Source organism: Ammospiza nelsoni, chromosome 4 (assembly GCF_027579445.1).
Source record: "Ammospiza nelsoni isolate bAmmNel1 chromosome 4, bAmmNel1.pri, whole genome shotgun sequence".
NCBI classification, from domain to species: domain Eukaryota; kingdom Metazoa; phylum Chordata; class Aves; order Passeriformes; family Passerellidae; genus Ammospiza; species Ammospiza nelsoni.
In genome coordinates, this window is record NC_080636.1 from 11992164 (window position 1) to 12013275 (window position 21112).

The 21112-nt window shown below is 41.9% G+C and overlaps 1 protein-coding gene across 1 annotated transcript in view; it reads left to right on the forward strand.

The window, feature by feature from the left end:
* Positions 1 to 2893: 2893 nt before the first annotated feature.
* The window catches only part of PPARGC1A (PPARG coactivator 1 alpha), a 68755-nt gene continuing 50536 nt past the window's right edge, over positions 2894 to 21112 (forward strand). Inside the window, exons 1-2 of the mRNA XM_059470335.1 lie at positions 2894 to 3034; positions 8059 to 8238. Coding sequence (XP_059326318.1) covers positions 2987 to 3034; positions 8059 to 8238 — 228 coding nt within the window. The 5' untranslated portion in view covers positions 2894 to 2986. The remainder of the gene's footprint in view (positions 3035 to 8058; positions 8239 to 21112) is intronic.

The following is a 21112-nucleotide window of genomic DNA, read 5'->3' on the forward strand; positions in this document are numbered from 1 at the left end:
GACCTGGTACAGACTAACCTGAAAACAGGGGAAATGCAGTGTGTGAAGAGGTGGTCTGATAAAGGACATTTCACCAGGGCAGATTGTGTCCAACAGAGCCACAGACTTTGTCAGCTGAAGGAGGGTTTCTTTGTATGTTTGTTGTGGAACCAAATATCATGTGTGTATGCGCTCAGATATTGCCCCACAAAAGATGTTTGTGCAATTCTTTAGTGTTGTCAAAACAGAGGGAAGAGCATTGCTAAAGCTTCTCGGGAATGTTCAGAAGACAAGGTTTCCTTTGAGGAAGCAGCTTAGGTGCTGGCTGGGTTTCACAGGCTTCATTTGCATATGTGGAGGCTGTGTGCTTCCAAACTACACCGCCACTGCAGCTGTCTTCCTTGCTTTTCTCCTCCTTGGGGCACTATGCTCAAAACCCACAGTAAAACATGAGAAAAAAAGATCCTAGTGGGTAAGTTTATACTATGGGTGGGGTTGCACACTTCAGTTAAAAATAAATAAAAGTCTTCCCAATCAGTGTAGAACCCTTGTTGAAATCTCAGTCTTTTTTAGTTGGAGTTTTGCTTTGTGTCTCTTCTAGGTAATGGTGGAACTGCCAGCAAAGTTCAAGCTATAATGTGGACAGGGCCATAGAAAAGCTCTGGGGCTCTGTAATTATTGCTTTTGGTTGCTCTGTCTGTAGTGCACTAGAAAAGTTCTTCAATCTCTAAAGCTTGTATGGTGAGAGCACCACTAAGGTCACAGTTTATATTTATCACTTAACTTGCTAATTTGAAGGGAAAGCATTCAAGTGGAAATGTAGAAAATAGAAACAACATGAGCAGGTCACAATATCCAAAACAGCAATATGAAATGTTCCAGTGTAAATACATTTCTATAAAAGGTGTGAATGAAACTTTAAAAAAAAAACAACCCAGATGATGGATTCGGCACAGTCAATGAACACAATTATAAGTAGGTATTGAAGGAGAGTATTCCACCAACCATGGATCCACAGATAATAATTAATAAGAACCAACTGTACTCCAGGCAGGCAGGTGCCCAGTATTATTTCACAGTTGACTGTTCAGGGGGTAGAGGTACTCACCTGTGCCACAGATCTTAATAATTTACTGCAGTTTTTATCATTAAATCAGCATATAATTGGGAAGGAAATTAGTTTGAGGGGTTTTTTTTGTTAAGCGCAAAGCAGTACCATTAATTTACTTATTTGTAGGAAAGGCTTTCTGTAGTTATTTGGTATTTTGCTGTCTTTTTTCTTTTAATTAAGTAAAAACAATGCCATTTTTGTCATCAGTGCTTGGTGAAAATATGACAGTGTGATGTGATTTGCAACTTAAGCACAAACTCAGAAAAATGTACATTTTATCAGGACTGGCAATAATGAATTACAAGGAAGCACAAATAAGCTAACAATATATCTGAGACCTCCTACCATTTCTGAAGGTTCCAGTGTCTGTGGGGAAAAGGCTATTTCAAGAATTGTACTTCTTATTTATTTTTTTTCCTCAGCAAAATTGCCATAGCCTTGTATAATAATTCAATTCATTTAGTCTTTAGAATACTCAAGTTTGCAAATAATAATGAAAATGAATATTCCATGGCGTGGAGGATGATAAGCTATAGTTTTGTAACTTTCACTGGTAGCCCAGCACAAGGGAGCCAGCATTTACATTTCACGAGAATTTTTGCACCCAGATAATATAAAGAACTGCTGCTTAAGACAATAAGCAGGCAGGTGGGGATAGTTAAACAAGACCTTTATTTTTGGGCTTTCTTTCCCTATTTTGGACAACAATTTACAGTTCAGCTTTATCCATGGAATTTGTTGTGTACGCAATGCAAAGGAGCATCGTAACCCAGTTGCACCTGCAGCAGCCCCTATTGTCTGGGAAGGGCTCTGACGGGGAGACAGGTGTTAGCAGTGTGTCTGATTTTCCACGACAAGAGATTTTTAATGAATTTATTTTCAGTGAACAAACGCTGTGTTCAGGTCGGGCGGGTGCACAGAGCGCCCCGAGGCAGCTCACGGAGGCGGGCGGGGGTCGCGGCGGCGGTGGGCAGGACGGAGCAGCTCCTTGTCACAGCCACGGTTTGGTGGGGAATGCACGGAGACAGGGCAGCGATTAAAGAGCGGCTCCAAGTACTGTAATCCATCTGGGAACAGGATCAGGCTTCCTCCTCGGAGCAGGTGAGATAACTGTAGCCACATTTTTTATAGATGCTGAGTCCATGTCAGAGAAACGCTGGGCTGGGGGGTGTGTGGGGGGGCGGGTTGCTGAGATATTTACCGTGCAAAAACTAACTTCAGTTGCAATTGTCTACGAGAAAACCATAGCCTGACCAAAATACTCGGGGTGGTGCAAAATCCCTGAGCGCAAAAAAATAAAAAGGTTGGGAGGTGGTGTAACTTTTGCCGAACTCTGGGACAGCCTCTCCCATAGAGGCGGGGGAGCGGTGCGGGCACGGGAGAGGCGCTCGGGCTGCTCAGAGCACGCAGGCTGTGGCTCGGCTCCGAGTCCCTTCACTTTTTCTTTCTTATAAGCGCAGCTCTGCCTATTGTGTGCTGGGCTCTGGGGGGAAGACAAAGGAAGCAAGCTAAGAGATTAAACAAGATGGGGAGGGATAGGAGCTGTGCTACGGCAGGAGCGGCGTTCCGGGGGTGTGGCGTGGAAATGTGCTTTGAATCGCAGCGTGTTGCCGCGGCCGCCGGGGTCTGAGCGGGTTTTGCGAAGATTTACTTCACTTCAGGCTGGGTCTGCCCCTGGCTGACGTCACGGGCTGGAGCAGCGGCTCCAGAAGGCTGGATGAGTGACAGCCCAGCCTACTTTTTAATAGCTTTGTCATGTGACGGGGAACAGTAGTAAGACAGGTGCCTTCGGTTCACTCTCAGAGAGGGTCTCGTTGCCTGCATGAGTGTCTGCTGCCTGCCTGCCTGCCTCTGGACTGTAGTTTGCCAGCTTTCCTGCCGTCGCTCCGCAGCTGGATGGCGTGGGACATGTGCAACCAGGACTCTGTATGGAGCGATCTCGAGGTGAGCGGAGCGCGGCGTGGGCGGCCGTGGGTGCCGGCAGCCGGCGGGGCCGTGGGCTCGGCGGGGCCCCGGCAGGACGGCCGAGGCAGCGCACTTTGCAAACAAGTCCCTATCTTATCTCAACTCCGCTAAGTTTGCTATTTTAAGGTTACTCTGCGATGCCTTGAGCAAATCAAAGCTGAGCTCCTGTCATCAGTATAGTATCTCCTGCAGTTGGAAACTATTTTCATGTGCCTCCGGCTCGCTTTCCCGTCATATGCAATATTTATGCTCTAAGATATTGATATGAATCGGTGTCTGAAGTGGCATTTCCAGTGGCGTTCACTGGCCTGGTTGGAAAAATGCCATGTTTATTTAGAATAAGATGAATATTTCTTAAAAAAAAAAGTTATAATCAACTCATGGATTCATATTTTGATTCCTTTTTTCACTGTGCTCTGTCGAAGGTTTTTTCCTTGTTTATCAGCTGCAGAATGCAAACACGCACACAGGAATGAATACCCTGTTGTTTGGCTTTAGATGCTTTTAAAAGAGATTTCTGGAAGGAGACGTTTCCCTGCTACTTGTGGTGTTGGAATACTGACGCTGTAGCTAATGCCCCGTAGAGCAGGGTTTGCAGTCAATCTGAGTAATCCAAGAAATGGTTAAATTCCATGTACAGCAGAGACAACAGGATGAACCATGAGAATAGAGTTTATGCAGGACTGTGAACTGCTGCTGCTGCTGCCGCTGCTGCTGCTTGTGTAAAAATAGACGGCAATACATCAAATCCACAGCTTCTGCTGGCTACAATTCATAAAGGAAAAAATAAAAAAGGCAAGCAGCCCCGTGGTAATCTCTGGAGTATAATGTGAGGTTTGAGGATTTCTGCATATTTGCATTCAGCAAAATGGAGCATTACCTGAAAGTTTGGGCAACTTGCGAAGCGAGGCAAACTTTCTTTGGACCCCATGAAGAGGAATCCCAAATGCAGACCTGCTCAAAGGAACTAATCCTCTGGATTCAGGCTTGGAATAAGTGCTTAAAATGCTTCCCTTGGGCAATGGGGGAGGGAAAAACAGGTTACAGGCAATGCTTTTTAAATAAAATGTTCATGCTGTAGGGAGCTGAGCTACCCATCTAAAGTGAACCGTTTCTATGCTCTCCAGTAAATTTTTCCTATCTGGCAGAGCATGTGTGTGGATTCTCAAGTAATTTTGTCATGTTTTAAATATTTGCAGCTTGCCATTGTATCCACAAATTTCTGTTTGTCTATTGTAATTGGTCTTATCTTGTTTTGATTTCTTGGTAAAGTGGAATAGATATGGATAATTCATATGTCCTGTAGCTATTATGAGTCAAGGCAGTAAGTGGATGACTTTCTGGCTCCAAAGTCCTAATTGTTTCTGAGTAGCTGGAGTATCCTGTGGGTTGTTGTCTGGCTTGTAGCATGGGTCTCAGCTGCCATAGCTTCATTTTTCCATCGTGTATTATTCTTAATGCTGCTAGGAACTGATTGAAGAACCAGCTTATATGGAAATAGTGAAGATTTATTTTAATCACTAGAGTTCCTGCAGTAATTTCAAGCTAGTAACAGAATAGATAATTTATGTCAATGACTGTTTCATAGTGCAGAGAGAAAAAAAAAAAGAACCAAAAAAAGAGTTTGATCTTAATATTAATTGTGTGGTGGATGGATTAACTGTGGGTAGGATTTTGCCAGTGTGCTCCTGCATTGCACTTCCTGTAGCAACACTAGCGTCTGCGTGCTGCTTTGGCTCAGGGGATCACCTTTACTGAGCTAAAATAATGCAGGCAGCAAGCACTGGAGGCAGCTTTCATTCTTTGAATCATTAATATTTGCTGTCAATGTTAAATGTATTATATTCTCGCTCACATAATGACAGGACGGCGTGTTGTTTAATAAAGGCCTGCATCACTGTAGCTGATCTGCATCCCCAGTGCTTCGCAGCTTAATGAAGGTGATGTACAGTAAGGTTGTGAAGATTGATAGAGAGAATCCACATGACACATATTTTGTAAAGTCTCTCTTTCCTGAGTTCATCCCCTTGGCACTTTGTAAAACTTGTTAAAAATAAAACAAAGATTATATTTTCATTAATATAATTAATATGGCAAAAGTCCAGTCTTCTTCTTATTATTTTTTAATTTACCTTCAAAGGCACAAAAACAGCCAAAAGGTTAATGGAGAATTATACTTAATTATAATGATTCATTACCATCAGTGCAGTTAAGCTAATTTACTGTTTGCATCTGAACTAAGAGAAAAAAGGTCTGTTGGAGTGAAATAACACACAGTAATTAGCCTTTTGTGTTTAGTGACTGCTTTATCCTCCTAAATGTTACTGTAAAATTAGGGCTATAGTTATGGAATAACTATCATATCAAATAACAGTGGGAAGACATTAAAATGTGTGCTACCAATACAGGTGCACCTGTTACATATGTATAGGCAAACAGCAAATATCAGTGTGTCAGATGAGGACAGTTTTAGGACTTGGAGTGTTAAATCTGGCATCATCCAAAGGCCAAATATAAATTAATAACAGGAGCACTTGCTGCTAATGTGTCTCATATTAATGTGCTCTGTGTGCTCAGAAGTATAATGTCATATTCAAAAACATTGATTTTATTATCATGTCAGCATTGGCAAGGCATATATACTTCATTTCAGCAATTACATTTTTAGGTGACATTGCAGTCTCTATAGGTAAATGGAGGCTGCGATAAGCAGGATTTCTTTTAATACCATTGTTTATGTTGCTTCAAAAGCCCACTGTAGGAACTTAAAAATGCAGATTAGCAAAAGTAAACATGTTTAAGTAGGTGGTTCACAGGGTGAAGCTATTTTTATAAATGAAAGCAGTAACAGATCAGCAGGATACTTTAGAAGACTATGGCATCAGTTATAAGCTACTGACCTCCAGAACACAAACCTGACAATGATGCTGAGAATCTACCTTTTCAGTCAAAAACTAGATTATCCTTTAATGAGATCAGAGATTTTGGCCAAGCATCAAAAAAGGTCATCTCTGTATTATAAGATTGCTGCCAGAAGGTTGTGTCTCGCACTAAAGAAGAGGAAACTGTCAAGTTTTGGGGGTTTTTTTTGTGTCTTACACTCAAAATAATGTTAAAAAATTCAGATAAAAGAAAAAAAGTTAACATTACTTAAGTGGGATTTTGACTTCTTATGGTTCTACGGCCCCTTAAATATAGGAAGAAAAGCAACTGCAATTTCAGAGCCTCGTTTTGCAGCCTCTCAGCTTCCTTGCCCCTTGGCCTACTCTATGATTATCTTGTAGTGTCCTGGTAGACGTAGAAGTTGTCTGGTAAATTATAGCTCACACCAGCTGCACCGAGTCTTTGTGCCAACAGACAAAATCTTTGCTCAGGGCTGCGGTGCTGCATCCAGCCCGTGCACTGCAGACCCACGGAGGTTCCAGGGACAAAGCCATCAATGAGGTGCACCTTCAGCAGCTCTCGCTTGCATTGTTGTTCAAGGCGGTCCTTGCAAGAGTGACACAACCAGCACTGAGCGACTCACATCCATGGGCGCTGTTAGTGCCCTGCACACATCTGCCTTCAGAAAGCGGCACTTTCTCCATTGACTTCAGTCCAAACAGAAGTTGGGAAATCATTCAAACCACCCAGACAACTGACGGGAGCTGTGGAGGTGACAGGATCCTGCTGTTGGCCATCCTTAACCCAGTGCTAAAAATCTGGTAGATGCCCTTAGACTCAGTTGACTTTAGATGGCTTTTAACCATTCAGGTGCCTGTGCAGCTCCACGTGTGCTTTGCAGTGTGCCTGTATCGACGTAGATGTTCAGGGATGAGTTACAAGGATCCGCGGAGCAGTGCAGTAGGAATTGCTTAATTGAGCAGCATTGACATATGGGACTCAGCTATTTGCCAAACTGTTACTACATGTTTTCTATAATTAGGAAATAGTTTTGGTGGATACTCTAACATTTCAATTGCTGTGTTGAAGTGGATGTATGTTATTAATTTTTTCTTCCTTAGTAGGTCAGTCAATACCCTATCTTAGCTTCATACTGGCATATAAAAGGATGCTTACTCTAGGTTTGTTTTTATTTATCCTCACTCTCTTCTTAGTTGTGCAGACAAAAACATTTTGCACTGCTGAAGAGGATTCCTGCAGACTAGACTTTGTTTACTGCCTCAACCAAAATGTTTCACAGACCCTCTTTCAGGATTACTGAATCAGAGGCTGCTAGAAGAGGAAAATCCATTTGGTTCTCTGAGTACAGCTTCTTTCTGGGGATATTTAGGAAACCAGCCAGGATAATAGATGTGTTCACACCAAGCAGGTGAAAGGCTGCATGAACTAACTATGCTTATCACTGAGAGGAGAATATAGGGATATTTCCCGCCATACTTTGATTGCTGGGACCTAATGCAAAACTGGGTGGCTGTGGTTTGTGCATCAGGAAAAGATCAGCATCACTAACCCATACTCTTTAATGCCCATATGGTAGCCACCGTCATGAGTGGCTGTAAGGATTACAGTGAGGTTTCTGTAGAAGTGAAAGTGTGACTGTCTCCAGCTTGAGCTAGCCTCCAGGGCTGAAGGCTGTAACAGGCTGTGCCTCTTTAACCTGAATGTATCAGGAAATGCATGACAGACCTTGCCCAGAGGTATTCATCTGTAACTTCTACCTGCACTGGTTCACTCTGAAAGGAGAATAAGGCCATGCTTTGGCCTCTGCTGTTGGATTGAAAGCTTTGAATATGATAATTATCAAATGGTATAGGGAGAAGGAAGGTCATCTTTCCTGGACAGAGATGTGATAGAGAAGGCAGCTTATGCCCTGCTGTTTTCTCTGCCCCTTTACATACCTATGTTAGAGCTAACAGTGACCAAATACTAGGTGTTTCTTTTCTCAGAAAACAAAGTCAAGCCTAGTGACCCTGTGCCGTGGCTTAATTCTTATCACATGATATTAGTTAATAGATTCCTGGTAATTAATGAAACTATTTCTGTGTTGCTGTATCCTGCAGTGCGCTGCTCTGGTTGGTGAAGACCAGCCTCTTTGCCCAGATCTCCCAGAACTTGACCTCTCTGAACTAGATGTGAATGACCTGGATGCAGACAGCTTTCTGGGGGGACTCAAGTGGTACAGCGACCAGTCAGAGATCATCTCCAATCAGTACAGCAATGAACCCGCCAATATATTCGAGGTAAGGCAAGGTGATGCAAGTGCATGTTGCAAAGTCCTTGCTTGCTTTTTTTTTCTGGTTTCAGTTTTCTTCTTTTTTTTTTTTTTTTATTAGCCTGGTGGACAACAGTTTACTATTTTTCCACCATTAAGAGACAAAAAAACTGCTGGTGTATTATGGGTTCTGACTGGTTCTGTTAATCATCATGATCAAAACCAGACCTGAGATCTGAAGGGGGGGAAAGCCTTAAAAAGATTTAAATGAAACTTGTGGTCTTGGAGAGGAAACAGCTAAAGAGTACCTAGAGCATACTGCCCTGTGGTGTCATGATGAGGAGTTGCACTATTGTCAGCTACAGAGCAAAACAGGAGTTGAAGCTTGTTTGTTGTCTTCCACTTGAATTCCTCGGCAAGAAGCAGAGTGCTTCACAGCAGCTAGCTGATGAGTAGCTGGAACATTTCTCGTAAAGATTTTTACCACTCAGAGCCTTACTGTGCAAGTTACCTGCACACAAATTGAGAGGTCTGTGATTTGTTTATGTTCAGGGGAGAGGAAGGGTGAGTGTGGCAGGGAAGGCAGTGAGGGCTGTCAGTAACTCAGGGACCAGCTCTGCGTTCTGATATTTCATAGATCTCCTGGTGGAGAGCAATCTAAAAGTAAAAGTCAGAGGGTGATAGGAGAGATTTAATTGTTTTCTTTCCAATTGTGCATTGGGGGTTAGGGTGTCTGAGAGGAGGGTTACTGTCTCTTTATCTCTGTCTCGGGTCTTCTTTCTTTTGTTGTGTAAAGCTTTCATAATTCTCCACCTTGTGGTTTCGGGCAGCCGTGCCCCTCCTAAACTCTAACCTCCTTCCCTCCTTGTTGATAGGAGAGGCCATAGATCGTTTACTGACTGGGAAATTGAACAATAAATTGATTAGCTGGCAGGAAGACCTTGTACAAAAGCAAGCTATGGGTGCTGTTTCTCACACACCAAGTAGTACAGCTCCAGGAAGTACAGCTAGCCCGCTGGTTCTGGAAAGCCCCAGATTATCATGGTAGAATTTTAAAGGCTGGAAAAAATTAACTGAAATGGTATAGTAAAATGCTTACCTAGGATGTGATGTCCTGAATAAAATTCTCCTTTCTTTATATACAGCTCTAAACTCACAGTGATCTTCCTGATGCAGATGAATTGCTCTGGATTTAAACCAGTGTAACTGATAGCAGAAACTGGTCTTCTCTGTTTAGTTTCTGTAATTTAAATCCAAGTAACTTGGAATTAATTTTATTTTAATCAAATCAGCTCTGCAAAGCCTTGTGCTCAGGCCCTCTTTTTTTCTTTAGTTGTATAATGTTCCACACTTTGTTTTACAAAGTTTCCAAATCCTGTCTGGTTCTTGAATTGCAGTTGTACTGCCTCAGGCAGGGTAGGGCATGTTGGTGGCGGCAGGGGGGCAGGGTCCACGTCTGCAGCAACTGTGATGGAGACTTGTTTTGCTTTTTTCATCACTGAGGACACATATTTTTTCCACATGCATCAAAAACCAAATGCAGAAGCATTTTCCTTTAGGAAAAGTCAGTTGAAGATGCAGACTTTCAAAGTGTAAGTTCGACATAAGTAATGCGATTACGTATTTACCAAATGTAAGCATACAAATTATTCCAGTAAAACCAGTGGAACTTGGCTTCGTTTCTTGTCCCGTGTGTTACTGCCTGTCTGCTCTGATGGCCACAGCTGCTGAGTATAGAGCTGTCTCAGATAGGTAGTGACTGTTCCCCTGCAGACCTTGTGTAGGAAACAATTCCTGTGCTGGAAATCGAAGTGTGTTGCAAACTGCAGGATGACCAGATAGGCTGGAAGTTAACCTCACTGGGAGATGGTGACAGGAGCAACATCTCATGGGCAAGTTTGGGTCTGTCTGAGGATGAGCTGCCCCGGTGTGAAGAAACAGGGGAATATGTGTGGAGAGACAGGGGCAATACAGCTGGGGGAATTAATCTACACAGCAAGTAATAGGTCAGAAATAATAGTTTGGAAATGAAATATGCTGCTTCTTTCCTGACACACAAATTCTGTTGTTTTCTCTCCTCACACTCATTGACTTCAGCTGCAGGCTGCATTGCTGTCTCATCACAGCTTGGCCCATACTTACCTGTAGGGACAAATTGTGCCCTAATGGTATTTTACAATACTGCAGTGCAAAATTAGACTATTTTCAGCTTTTCAGAGTGTTGTATTTACATTTCTTGGTTGCTTGGCCTAGGAAGATGGGAGTGAAACAGTTATTTTCTCCTGCTGTGCATTAACCCTGTCCCCATTCTCCACTGTGCAGCTGGATACTTTGCACTATTTCCTGCCTCTGCCGCTCAGTAATGTGACGACTGGGGGTGCTCAAGATCAGAAGAAGATGTCTTCTTCCTCCAGAGACTATCTCACATACTCTGTGAGGAACTATTTGTTTTAGCTGAGAGAATGGAAGTTTTTTGCAGTTTCTCATTTGGTAATCACTAGATTTTTCCATATTGATCCTCAATAGCTTTATAAAAAAAGAAAATAATATATTTTTTTGCCTTTTAAAATTTTTATTTCTCTCTTGTCATTGTGAGAGTAGTATGTTTCATCTGACTTAAGCTTCCAGATGAGGCATTGTCATACAAAAATAGAAATACAGCCTATTTGGAGTGGAAAGGAAGGAATCAGAATGACAAGCAAATGATGGGAAGTACACGAGCAGCATTACCTGCACAAGCTGTACAGTACATTGCCAAATCTAGCCTTGAATGAAACACACTCTCCTTTGAAGTATTAATGCAGTACATGTGGCATTGTCTATGTGAGGAACAGTGTCCAAAAGCCCTTTACAAAGTTCCTATCTCTGATGCACTTTTTTTTAAAGAAAGGTTTGTTTTTCATAAAGTGAATTTTCAGTCTTTCTGCAAATCATGTTCCTGAAAGCTCACTTGGGCTGAGCACCCACAAGCTTAGTGGCACTGGGAGTCTCACAGACTAGAAATTATTAATAGTTATGGTGGCAACCAGGAGCCAAGTGAGATAAAGGTCCAATTAGTCCAGATAATATGTAAGTGTCAAGTATAAATCCCTGTTCTCATCCGCTTAGGTGTGATGAGATCCTGGCCTTCACTGGAGGATTAGAGCACACCAATATTTTGCAGACACACCCAATTCATCACTGCATCCTCCTGCTCACCTGCCAGTGTCACCGATACGAGTCCCCAGTCAAGTCTGCACTGCCCCAGCACAGAGGCTCTTCTTACCAGTGTTTGTACTTATGTACATTATGAATTAGGTGATTTTTTTTCTATTCACAGCTCAATCACTTCTGTTTTTCACCTAATTTTGTTTGCCTGTTGCTTGAAATGATGAAATGAAGGAGTTTTTGCCCCTCAGGCTGCTGTCTATTGACACAAGTTCATGTAAGTAAATAGTTAACAAGTCACTCAAGACCAGTTGTTTAGATGGCTTGCTGGACCATTCACTTTTATGATTTGTTTTTGTGAAGAACTAGTCTTTAAAAATTTTGTTTTCAAAAAATGTAATTTGGCTACTTTCAGAAAATCAAAATGGTTAAATTTTCATTCTCAAAGCCAATGCTATGTGAAATTGTGCACAAACATACAACTTGGTGAGCCATGAGTGAGAAGGCTTTTTGTTCATGAAAAATGTTGTCCCTTGAGGCTTCTTGAAATATACTGTACCGTATCATGTAAGATTAGTCATATTTAAAATTATTTATGATCCATGCCTAGCATTATGGAGAGGGAAGATAGCTACAGTGGGCGTTTCTCTTTGTTGGTATTTTTTACAAATAACTCAGCTGATGGTAAGAGAAAATTCAGCCTGTAGATAGGCAATAACCTGTTAAACTACAATGAACCTATGTAAAAACATAAATCTTGTCTTGGGCAAAACACTTTTTTTAGCTTTCAAAAAGACTTCAGAAAACCCACATTGCTTGCCCTAATGCAGGTTTAATTTATTTACATAAATCTATGTTCCAAAGCAATGCTTACAGTGTTTGATGACTTTGTTTTTAATTGTTTTATATAGGTGTATCCCACATTACTTCTCAAGGCCATTCTATGTGCCACAAATTTGGAAAGCCTGAAAAGATAACTAGATTTCTTTGTAGACTGCCAAAGAGGGCTGTATTACAAGCAACGAGAATGTGAGGAGAGAAAGAAATACACAATGCAATGCAGACTGTCTTTCCTCTGGCAGCAGGGGAATGCATGGAGATAAATGATTTCTTATTTATTTGGAAGGGGTTGTATCAGGGAGAAGATGAGTGTTGAGGGAAGCCTTAAACATCACCAGGGTAATTTGCATTGGTTCAGATGATAAAATCCCTCATGTTCTGTGGTGCTGCCAGTCTCTTTCACCATAACAGGTTATTCATTCAAGGTGTGCAGCCAGATTGATTAATGAATTACCAGATCTTGCGTAAAATGACTTGGCCTGACTTTTAAACAACCACCAATGTTTTCTTTGCCAGTCTTGTGACTGGTGTTAATGGGTTCCAGAGAACTGAGCCTATATAGACTTTCTGTAGTAGCCTTCCCTAGCATTTTTTCCACTTTTTAATTTTCTCCAAAACTAGTAGCCCAGGGCAGGCAGTTCAAGGAGATACAATCTCAGGGAAAAAAAAAAAAGACGTAGTAGTCAAATCCTTGATGGCTGATGCCCTTCAGTGCCAAATCAGCATGATTTATCATAGCCATCTATTCAGCACAACAGAGGCTGGAGGTGAGCTGCATGGTGTACCTCACACAATATGCATAACTAGAGCTCTGAACTTTGAAGGAAAGCCTCAGAGCTATTTGCAAAGTGCTGGTGCTTAGTGAATACTAAATTACATTTAGGAAATAGTCTACTGCTACCAGTTATACTTCATTTTTATTCTTGACACAGACACCTAAATCAGAGAACAGTAACATTTCAGAGATTATGGTAGCAGTTTGGGTATGTTCCAACACTATAATAGGATCAGAATTTTAAGGCCTTTTTTATTATTACCAATAGTCACTTAGTTTCTACTGCAGCGTACTTTGTAGGGAATTACAGCTTTTACTAAAAAGATTAAAATGCTATTATGCAAATGATTGCAGTATGTTATTATGTTTACAAATTAACATCCATGGCTCAACACACAAATTAACTAACTATTCCATCTATATTATTAAGGATTTAATAAAGTAACTGTTGATAAAAATGAGGAGCTTGGAACAGTTAATAGGAGCTGATCGTGATTTAACATAGAACTTAAACATTGTGTTTAATGTTCTAGATGGCATAATGGCAGAATAAAGCTTATCAAAGTGCTTGAAAGGACTGTGATTGTGTGCACCACATAGCAGCCTGTCTGAGGCCCCGGAGGGCATGAACAAAATAGCTCTGGGCAGGGGTGTAGAGCATACTGGTGAATCTGGAAGCAGCACAGGACCAAGTCGTATCAACATGTACTTTCCTGCTCTAATAAGTAGGCTTTTTTGAAATTCAGATTCATGCAGATTGAATGTTTTACATGATAAGCACATGCATTTGGGTATTTGGGAACTTGTGTCCTTCTAAAATGCAGCCTGTAATGAACTGGTTTTATGGCAAATTGGATTTCATTGCAGAGAGTATCATTGTATGGTAAAAAAAAAAAAAAAAAAGAGGAAGGCTGAGTTCAGTCTGAGATGACTTTACAAACATTCCTGCAAGTTGCTATTCCTAACAGTTCATAAGAGATCATAAAAGTGAGCAGATAAGAGCTACTGAGGTCCTAGAGAAATGAATGTACAGTATGTGGTTATGGGATAGATTTAGTAGTGAAACAGACAACGTCATAGGTTTAATACAACAATAAACATAAAAGGCAAAAGATGCAGATTTGGGTTAGGGAACTTTATAAGGATGATAAAAGGTAACAGTGTATCATAAAGCCTACTTGTGAAACTAGGAGAAGACCTTCATTTCCAGGGAAAGAAAATAGCAGACACTTGACAAAAGTGATGGACTTTTTATATTCCTAATGGAGCAGTGTCACATTTCTTGTGTGTTTGAATGCATTACCTTTACCGGTGTGTCTGGCCTGACTCAGGCTCTACATCTGCTAAAGAGGAGACCAGCACAATGACATCCTGTCTATGTGGGATGATATATGTAAACGATAATCTATGATTAGCTATGCTGACATTTAATAAGGCTCAAGCAGTAAGTGGAATTTATTTTACTCAAACCAGCTGCTATGTAATTGGAAAGAGTTTATGCAAATTCTCTGTATCTAGTGTTACCAAGGTGGGCTGCTGCTCCTTTTTTCATTCCTGCTTGGACAAACTACAATGCTTTAATGCAAGAACTACCTGGCATGTCGGTTGAAACCTTCAGGGAGGAATGAAGTCCCGACAGAGCAAAAAACCAATTGCTTTGAGAGTTTATTGTATGATGTGTGTGGCCATCAAGGCTGTTCCCCAGGCGTGCAATCAAGAAAATGTGACTGATCCACTTCACAGTCCCATTAAGGAGACATTTCACCTAGAGCAGCCATGGCTTGAGATGCTCACTGTGCTGCTGTTCTGTAGAGCACCTGTGCTTTTTCTGAGAGGGAAGAAAGAACAGTAGTAAGCTAATTAGGTCATTAGATGGATGTCTTGGCCTATGTTAAAACCAGCCCTTGAGGACACTGTGTTACACTGTGTTCCCACTAGCTACAGAGCTAAATATGAACTGGTGTCAGCTGCCATACAAACAAAAATGTAATAGCCTCCTTTCACAGAGGTCATCTTAAATCCACTTTGGTCACAGTCACACTCCACATCTGTTTTAGTGAGATGCAGCTTCTTAAGGTGGCGTTTGGACTTCATAAGTGCACAAACAACCGAGCTATAAATTGCTACTGCTGGAGTTATTTTGAATAAGTGTATACTGTTTCATATTTATAATGGTGAGGCTTCATAATATTCACAGTGAATATATAACACAGATCAGTTCAACAAGCATGAAATTGTATGTTGTCAACTTGTCACATAAATAGAGCCATATTCTAGCTTACGATAATGTTGAACTAAATATTTTCTCCCTGGAACTGCAGAGAGGGTCATGAAAATGTGGGACAGTAGCTCTGTCTTTTGTTAGAAAAACAATCCCAGACATATTGCTAGTGGGAAGTAAATATTTCTGATAAGATTTTTCTGTTTTTTTAATTCCCCCTTGGCTTACCAACAGCAACAGAAAGTTTGCCTTTCACAGAAAAATGCTAACTGGTTAAATTAAATTTATTTCCGTTAATGGTTGTGTTTCTAGTATAACTTCTTTTCTTGTTTTTTTCATTGTTGCTATTTTTGCTCAGTGCATCATTGCTAATTGCTACTAAACGGTCCATCTTAACCCTGGCGTGCTCTTCCCCTGCTGCCCCATCCCCCTTAACATTAACTCTGGCCCATGCCATTACAGAAGGATAAAATTATCACAAGTCTTCATTTAGGAATTCTTTTTCCTTAGTGCTGCTAACCTATTGTGCATGTGTAGGTCAGGAGGAGGAAATTGCACAGAGCATATTTGGTGCAGGGAGAAAGTTTTGGTATTGAATCATGATGAACTGTTTTTTTTCCCTGTGAACAGGGAAAAAATACAAAGAAGAGTTTATGTGGGTCTGTGAAAACTTGCCTATTTGTAGCTTTTGTTGTACTACTGTGGGTAATCCTCAGATGCACTGGAAATTTGCAGCCTTTCTGGAGGAGTGCCCCCTGCCAGCTTTATAGGCCTCTTTCTCCAGTGTCTAATTTTTATTTTGGTAGCTTTGTGCAGGTGCGTACAGGATCCCGGTGCCTTTGTAAGTGGGGCTGCAGCCTTGGCAGGCATGGAGCTGTGACTGTGTGCACAGGCACACTCAGCCATGGAGGATGGGTTCAGGTCTCGGTGGAAATCATCCCCTTTGCAACACATAGCTGGTTGCTCTCGCTGAATTTTCCGTTCTGACACAACAGAGCCACAGTCTTGCTTCGTAATGATTGAGAAATTAATTAGCACTTTGTGGCGGTGATGAGTCTGAAGGGCCATGATTGGAGTTTGCTTTTTACCACATGCAGTAATCACAGGGTTTTGTTTATGAAAGCACAAACCCAAAACCTATTGAGATTTTGGTGTTGTCATGAAGCGTGAGCCGTGTGATGCATTAGAATAATACTTCCATTTCCTCACACACATCTGTGCTTTTGTGCTTTACTGTGAGTAACACAATGGGGTGCTGGTCCATAATGGGTACTTCTAATCACTAAGACAATAATCAGAAGAAGAGTATTTTCAGTGAGGAGCCACGGTGGCAGCCTCTGGCAAGTGTTGTTGCCTTGTTGATTTATGACAGGTTTTAGTTGCCTGAAATGCTTGCAGCCATCCAGCTTATCACACAGAGTTTAGGAGGATCATCCCTTCCAGGCATATTATAGGGCTGGAGGTGTCAAATGGGCAGGGAGAACTTCTACTTCTGGCTATTGCCATAGCTGCTCCTTGAAGGCTCAGTAATACAAAATCTTATCAGGGTTTGGAGGGGCCGCCATCAAACAGTGTGAGGGACTGCACATCTCTCCTACAGGAGATAGACTTGAATAAAAATAGAGAAATTGGGTAAAAAATTTCTCGCCTCTTGTCAGGGAGGTGGTGGTAATGATTATCTGGAGGATTGGGTTGGTCAGAGGGACTTCAACATAAGCTGCTAAAAGAAACAATGGGAGTTTTCTCCGGGAAAGGTAGTTTCTCCTGGAGGACAGAAAATTCTTTCTCAAAGTACTCCAAAACCTTTGCAAAAATTCAGCTTTTCTTCTCCCATGTTGCTGTATAAGCAGTTACATAATGACTCAGGAGGTGCATCAGAGACCTTAGGTAATAAATGTTATGGAAGCGAGACATCTCAGTGGAATTTGTGCTTTGGTGAGAATGCTGCAGGTTTGCACATTTCCACAGGGCAGTCAGTGACCAGACGTGAAAAACAGGTATTACAAGAGTTTTAGAACTCTTCTAGTATTAGGGGCTGTTTTTTGGGGTTATTTTGCTTGTAAATATGTATCACTTGGCTAGGTAGATCTAGTAGTGTTATTCTCCACTCTACCAGGCCGTGTGTGTTGAGACCAATGAACAGGATCTTTGGTCTGTTGGTATCTACTTTAAGAGGGCTTCTGGTTGAGGCATAGGCAGCCAGGTAGTGCAGGTGACAGTGTGGGTGGTAAAGGACCAAGAATGAACTTAGAGCAGGGGAGGGCTTTGCAGAATCAGAGTGGATGAAGTGGGAAGGGATCTCGAGGCCATTTGGCCCAACCCAGCCTGTTCAGGAGCTACATGGAACAAGAAGCTGAGGAAATATTTCTGTGTTCCTCTGCTGCTGCTTCTTCCCTCCTTGAAATTACTTTATTAGTACTGGTAAGGAGTTTCTGATCCTATTTTGAAAATCTTAGCCCATAGTCCTAAGCAACTAAGGAATTTCTTTGAGACCTGCTTCTATATAGCTAGAAGCCTGTTATTGCCAAATGCTAGTTTTCAGAGGAAGATGGGTGGCAGTTAAAGGTTCGCAGTCTGGCCTTGATTTTCATGACAAATTTTCATATAAGAAAACCTACTTGGCCTAATCTTAGTTTCCACAGGTATTGAGCTTGTCCATTTTCACAGGCTTATTGTTGGACTAGTGGAACTTTAAGGTTGTCAGGTTGAAATGGATGCATATGCAATTATTTTCATAAACAAAACATAAGTGCATGCTTCCTGACCTCTGCTTGGAGGTGCTCTGTTAGGCATTTGACCCTCCAGGCGTACACAGAGGAGCAATAGACTTTTCACTTGTCTGGGGGAAACATGCATTTTTAAAATTCTTTTTCTGGCTTTGTGTTTGCTTTGCTGTTTTTTCTCTCACCAGGACTGGTGTGGATTTTCTTGGCTGTATTGACTGTCCTTAAAAGCCCAACAATCACTCTTCACATTAGTATGAAGACATCAGGCAAAACATTGGCAATTGTCACATCAATTGCATCTGGGAAAAAGCCAAAAAACTTGTGGATTTTTCGCCTTAGCACTGCAGAAACATTCATCCATTTCCAGTGAAAGGGTGTCAAAGTGCTTCTGCTTGTATGTGATGGGAGTGTTGCCACATCTTGTCATTTTCTTTGCTGTTGATCCCACTGTCCTATAGGAAGGGTCAGGTCAAATGCTTCTCTGAAGACCAAGTCTCCCATTTGCAGCAGGAAATCTCTTGGGTGGAGAGGATAATGTTACAAAACAGAGACTAACATTACAAACAGCTCTGCTGCCTCTGGCGCAGTCTGGAGCATCACAGACCAATAACTCCTATCATGTCACTCTTGCGGCACCTTATTATCTATGTTTTTCTGTAAATCCGATCTGAGACTGTCATTACCAGTTTCAGGTAGGTGAACACCATCTGGGTGAAATAACCATGTACCAGTGATGGGCTGGAGGGGGCTCTTGTTAGTTAATCATCCCTACCTTCCCTTTGATGAGTTAATTTGTCTGTTGAGCCATGGAGGAGCCCCCAAGAGCTCCCAGGAGCCCCTTGTTAAAATTCTGCCGACAAATGGAAAGATAGGGATGATTTCACTCTTTTTGCTGGAGCCTTTGCTATCTATGATATTGCTAAATCATCCATAATGCATAACTTTCTATGCAATCTTTTTGTTACAGTTCTGGAGGCATATTACTTCTTTGTGCATTTACTTTTTAAACATTGTCACTGGATACCTAACCCTCCTGAAAGTCTCATATCATGAATTAAGGGTAATTTCAGTATTTCCATGTGGCCTTTTAGTAGCTGGCATGGGAAGTTCCTTGGTTGTGATGCTGGCGCATACTCTTTTTTTTTTTTTTCCTTTTCTTTCGTTATTAAACACTGTGTTTATTTACTTGTTTTGTGATAATGCCTAAAAAGCCTGTAGTAGGGGGGAAGTCTGTGTGTACTAGTGACCAGCCCATCCCAGTTTTATGGTGTGCACTTTGAAGTCCTTGGAAGGAGCAAAGGTAATGAAAGAAGAAAAGAGCTGGTCCTTGGGGTTTGTGGGTGAAGATAAACCCAACTTACTTTTCCTTTGGAGGACTGTGAGCACTGCTCTTTAGCCAGATTCCTCTTCCTCCCAGGCAGGTGGAGGCAGCTACGGCCTGCTGAGCTTTCCTAGTCCAGGAAACAACACAGGTTCAGAGCTGCAGTTGTGCCAATATGTTGTGGAACTACCAAACCCAAGGAGAGGCTGCCTTAAGTAGTATATCCCAACATGGAGACTTATTTATCTCCAAACCTGAGATGAAGAAGAACATTAAAATTAAAAAAATTTTAAAAACTCAACTGGACAAAAGCCAGACAGAAGACCAGGAAGCTAAGAAATGCTATCATTTGGGGGATGCTCTAGTCCCTTTGTAACTGGTCAGAGAGGGTGTGTTAGCTCTGATACAGTGCTCTTCAGCCAGATCAGGGTGAGCTCTTGCAAGGCCATATGTATGCCTTTGCATAGTGCTGGTGGCTGCTGGGGGGGATTTATTAGCTTTCACTCAGTATTAATGTTCCTCCTAGGCTCTCTTCTGAGAGAGAGCAAACCTCTCTCTCAGAGGAACACAGGCACACAGAGAAAGTGATGAAGGGATACTGGAGCAGATCTGGAAGAGTGAGCTGGGATCCTACTGGGCTATGAGCTCTGGCTGAAGATGACTGTACTGTACCAAAGAAGTTCTTGCAGAGTTAGTTAGCATCTCTGTATTATGTTTTCAGAGCTGGGCTGGGAAGGACTATTTGGCTACGTCCTGTACAGACACAAATGATTTCCAGGAATCTGCACTCCACTGCAACTGGAATCATGTCAGGATCTCCAAATTGGTCAGTTCAAGTCCAGTATGATCAGAGGTAATAGACCACAGGGGGTTAATTCTCTGCTAGACCATCAGCATCACTTTGCAGAACTGTTCCTGGCATGTGCAGCTCTGTGAACACTGTCCAGATGTACTTGAGCTGCCTTTCTGGGCTCCATCTAGACCCAAGAGGGTTTGTTATGGGAAGCCCCATGATGTGCAGAGGTTTTTCTCTTTCAGGATCTCTCACGAGATTAGACTTGTGAAGCTTTGATTTTTAAGCCCACAGCTAAAGAAGGAAAGAGACATGCCCCTAAACTTAAACCTCTAATAGGTCCTATTTCCTAAAGCATGTCTTTGAAAGTGATGGATGTATGTTCTTAAAGATACGCATGTCAGAATCCTACTAATAAATTGCTTTTGTGGGTATTGGTCTTTCCAGCTTGAAGCATCCAGGAATGCTGCTCCAAGTTGCACTATACACATAGCAGGAACTTCATACTGGACCCTTCCTCTTGATCTCCCATTATTCTCTCCTGCAGGATCACTCCAGCTACCCTCCATCACTAGAATGCTATCTGTTTGCCACAGTTTCTGCCAGCTTGGATTTTTCCTCAAACCAAATTCACAGAGATGACAAAAATCCGCTCATGTGTCTTGTCCTACCCTACACCTGCTTCTGGGAGTGCTGTGACAGATACCAGTTTTATTGTGTGCCAATGTTACTGCTGTGTTTACAGCAGATTTAAGAGTTTACATTAGGCGACAGTGTTACCCTCCAGTTTCCCTAATTCTATCTGCTGGCAATCCCAGCTCTGTGGTTGGGGTGGCTGCCCCTGTCCTAAAGGAATTTGTGTCGATTTCTGCAGGGACAAATCCTCCCTGTGCTAAACCGCTTTGCTGTATTTGCTCAAACTCATATTTTGACAGAGGCCTTCTGTCCACATCCACCAGAAGAGATTGCTTGTTTTCAGATGCACTTGGAGGTAGATGTGTTGGAAGCTGCCTGTACGTGGCTGATAACTGAGAGGAAGCATCTATGTAGCACGATCCATGCCCTTTTCTAATTTGTCT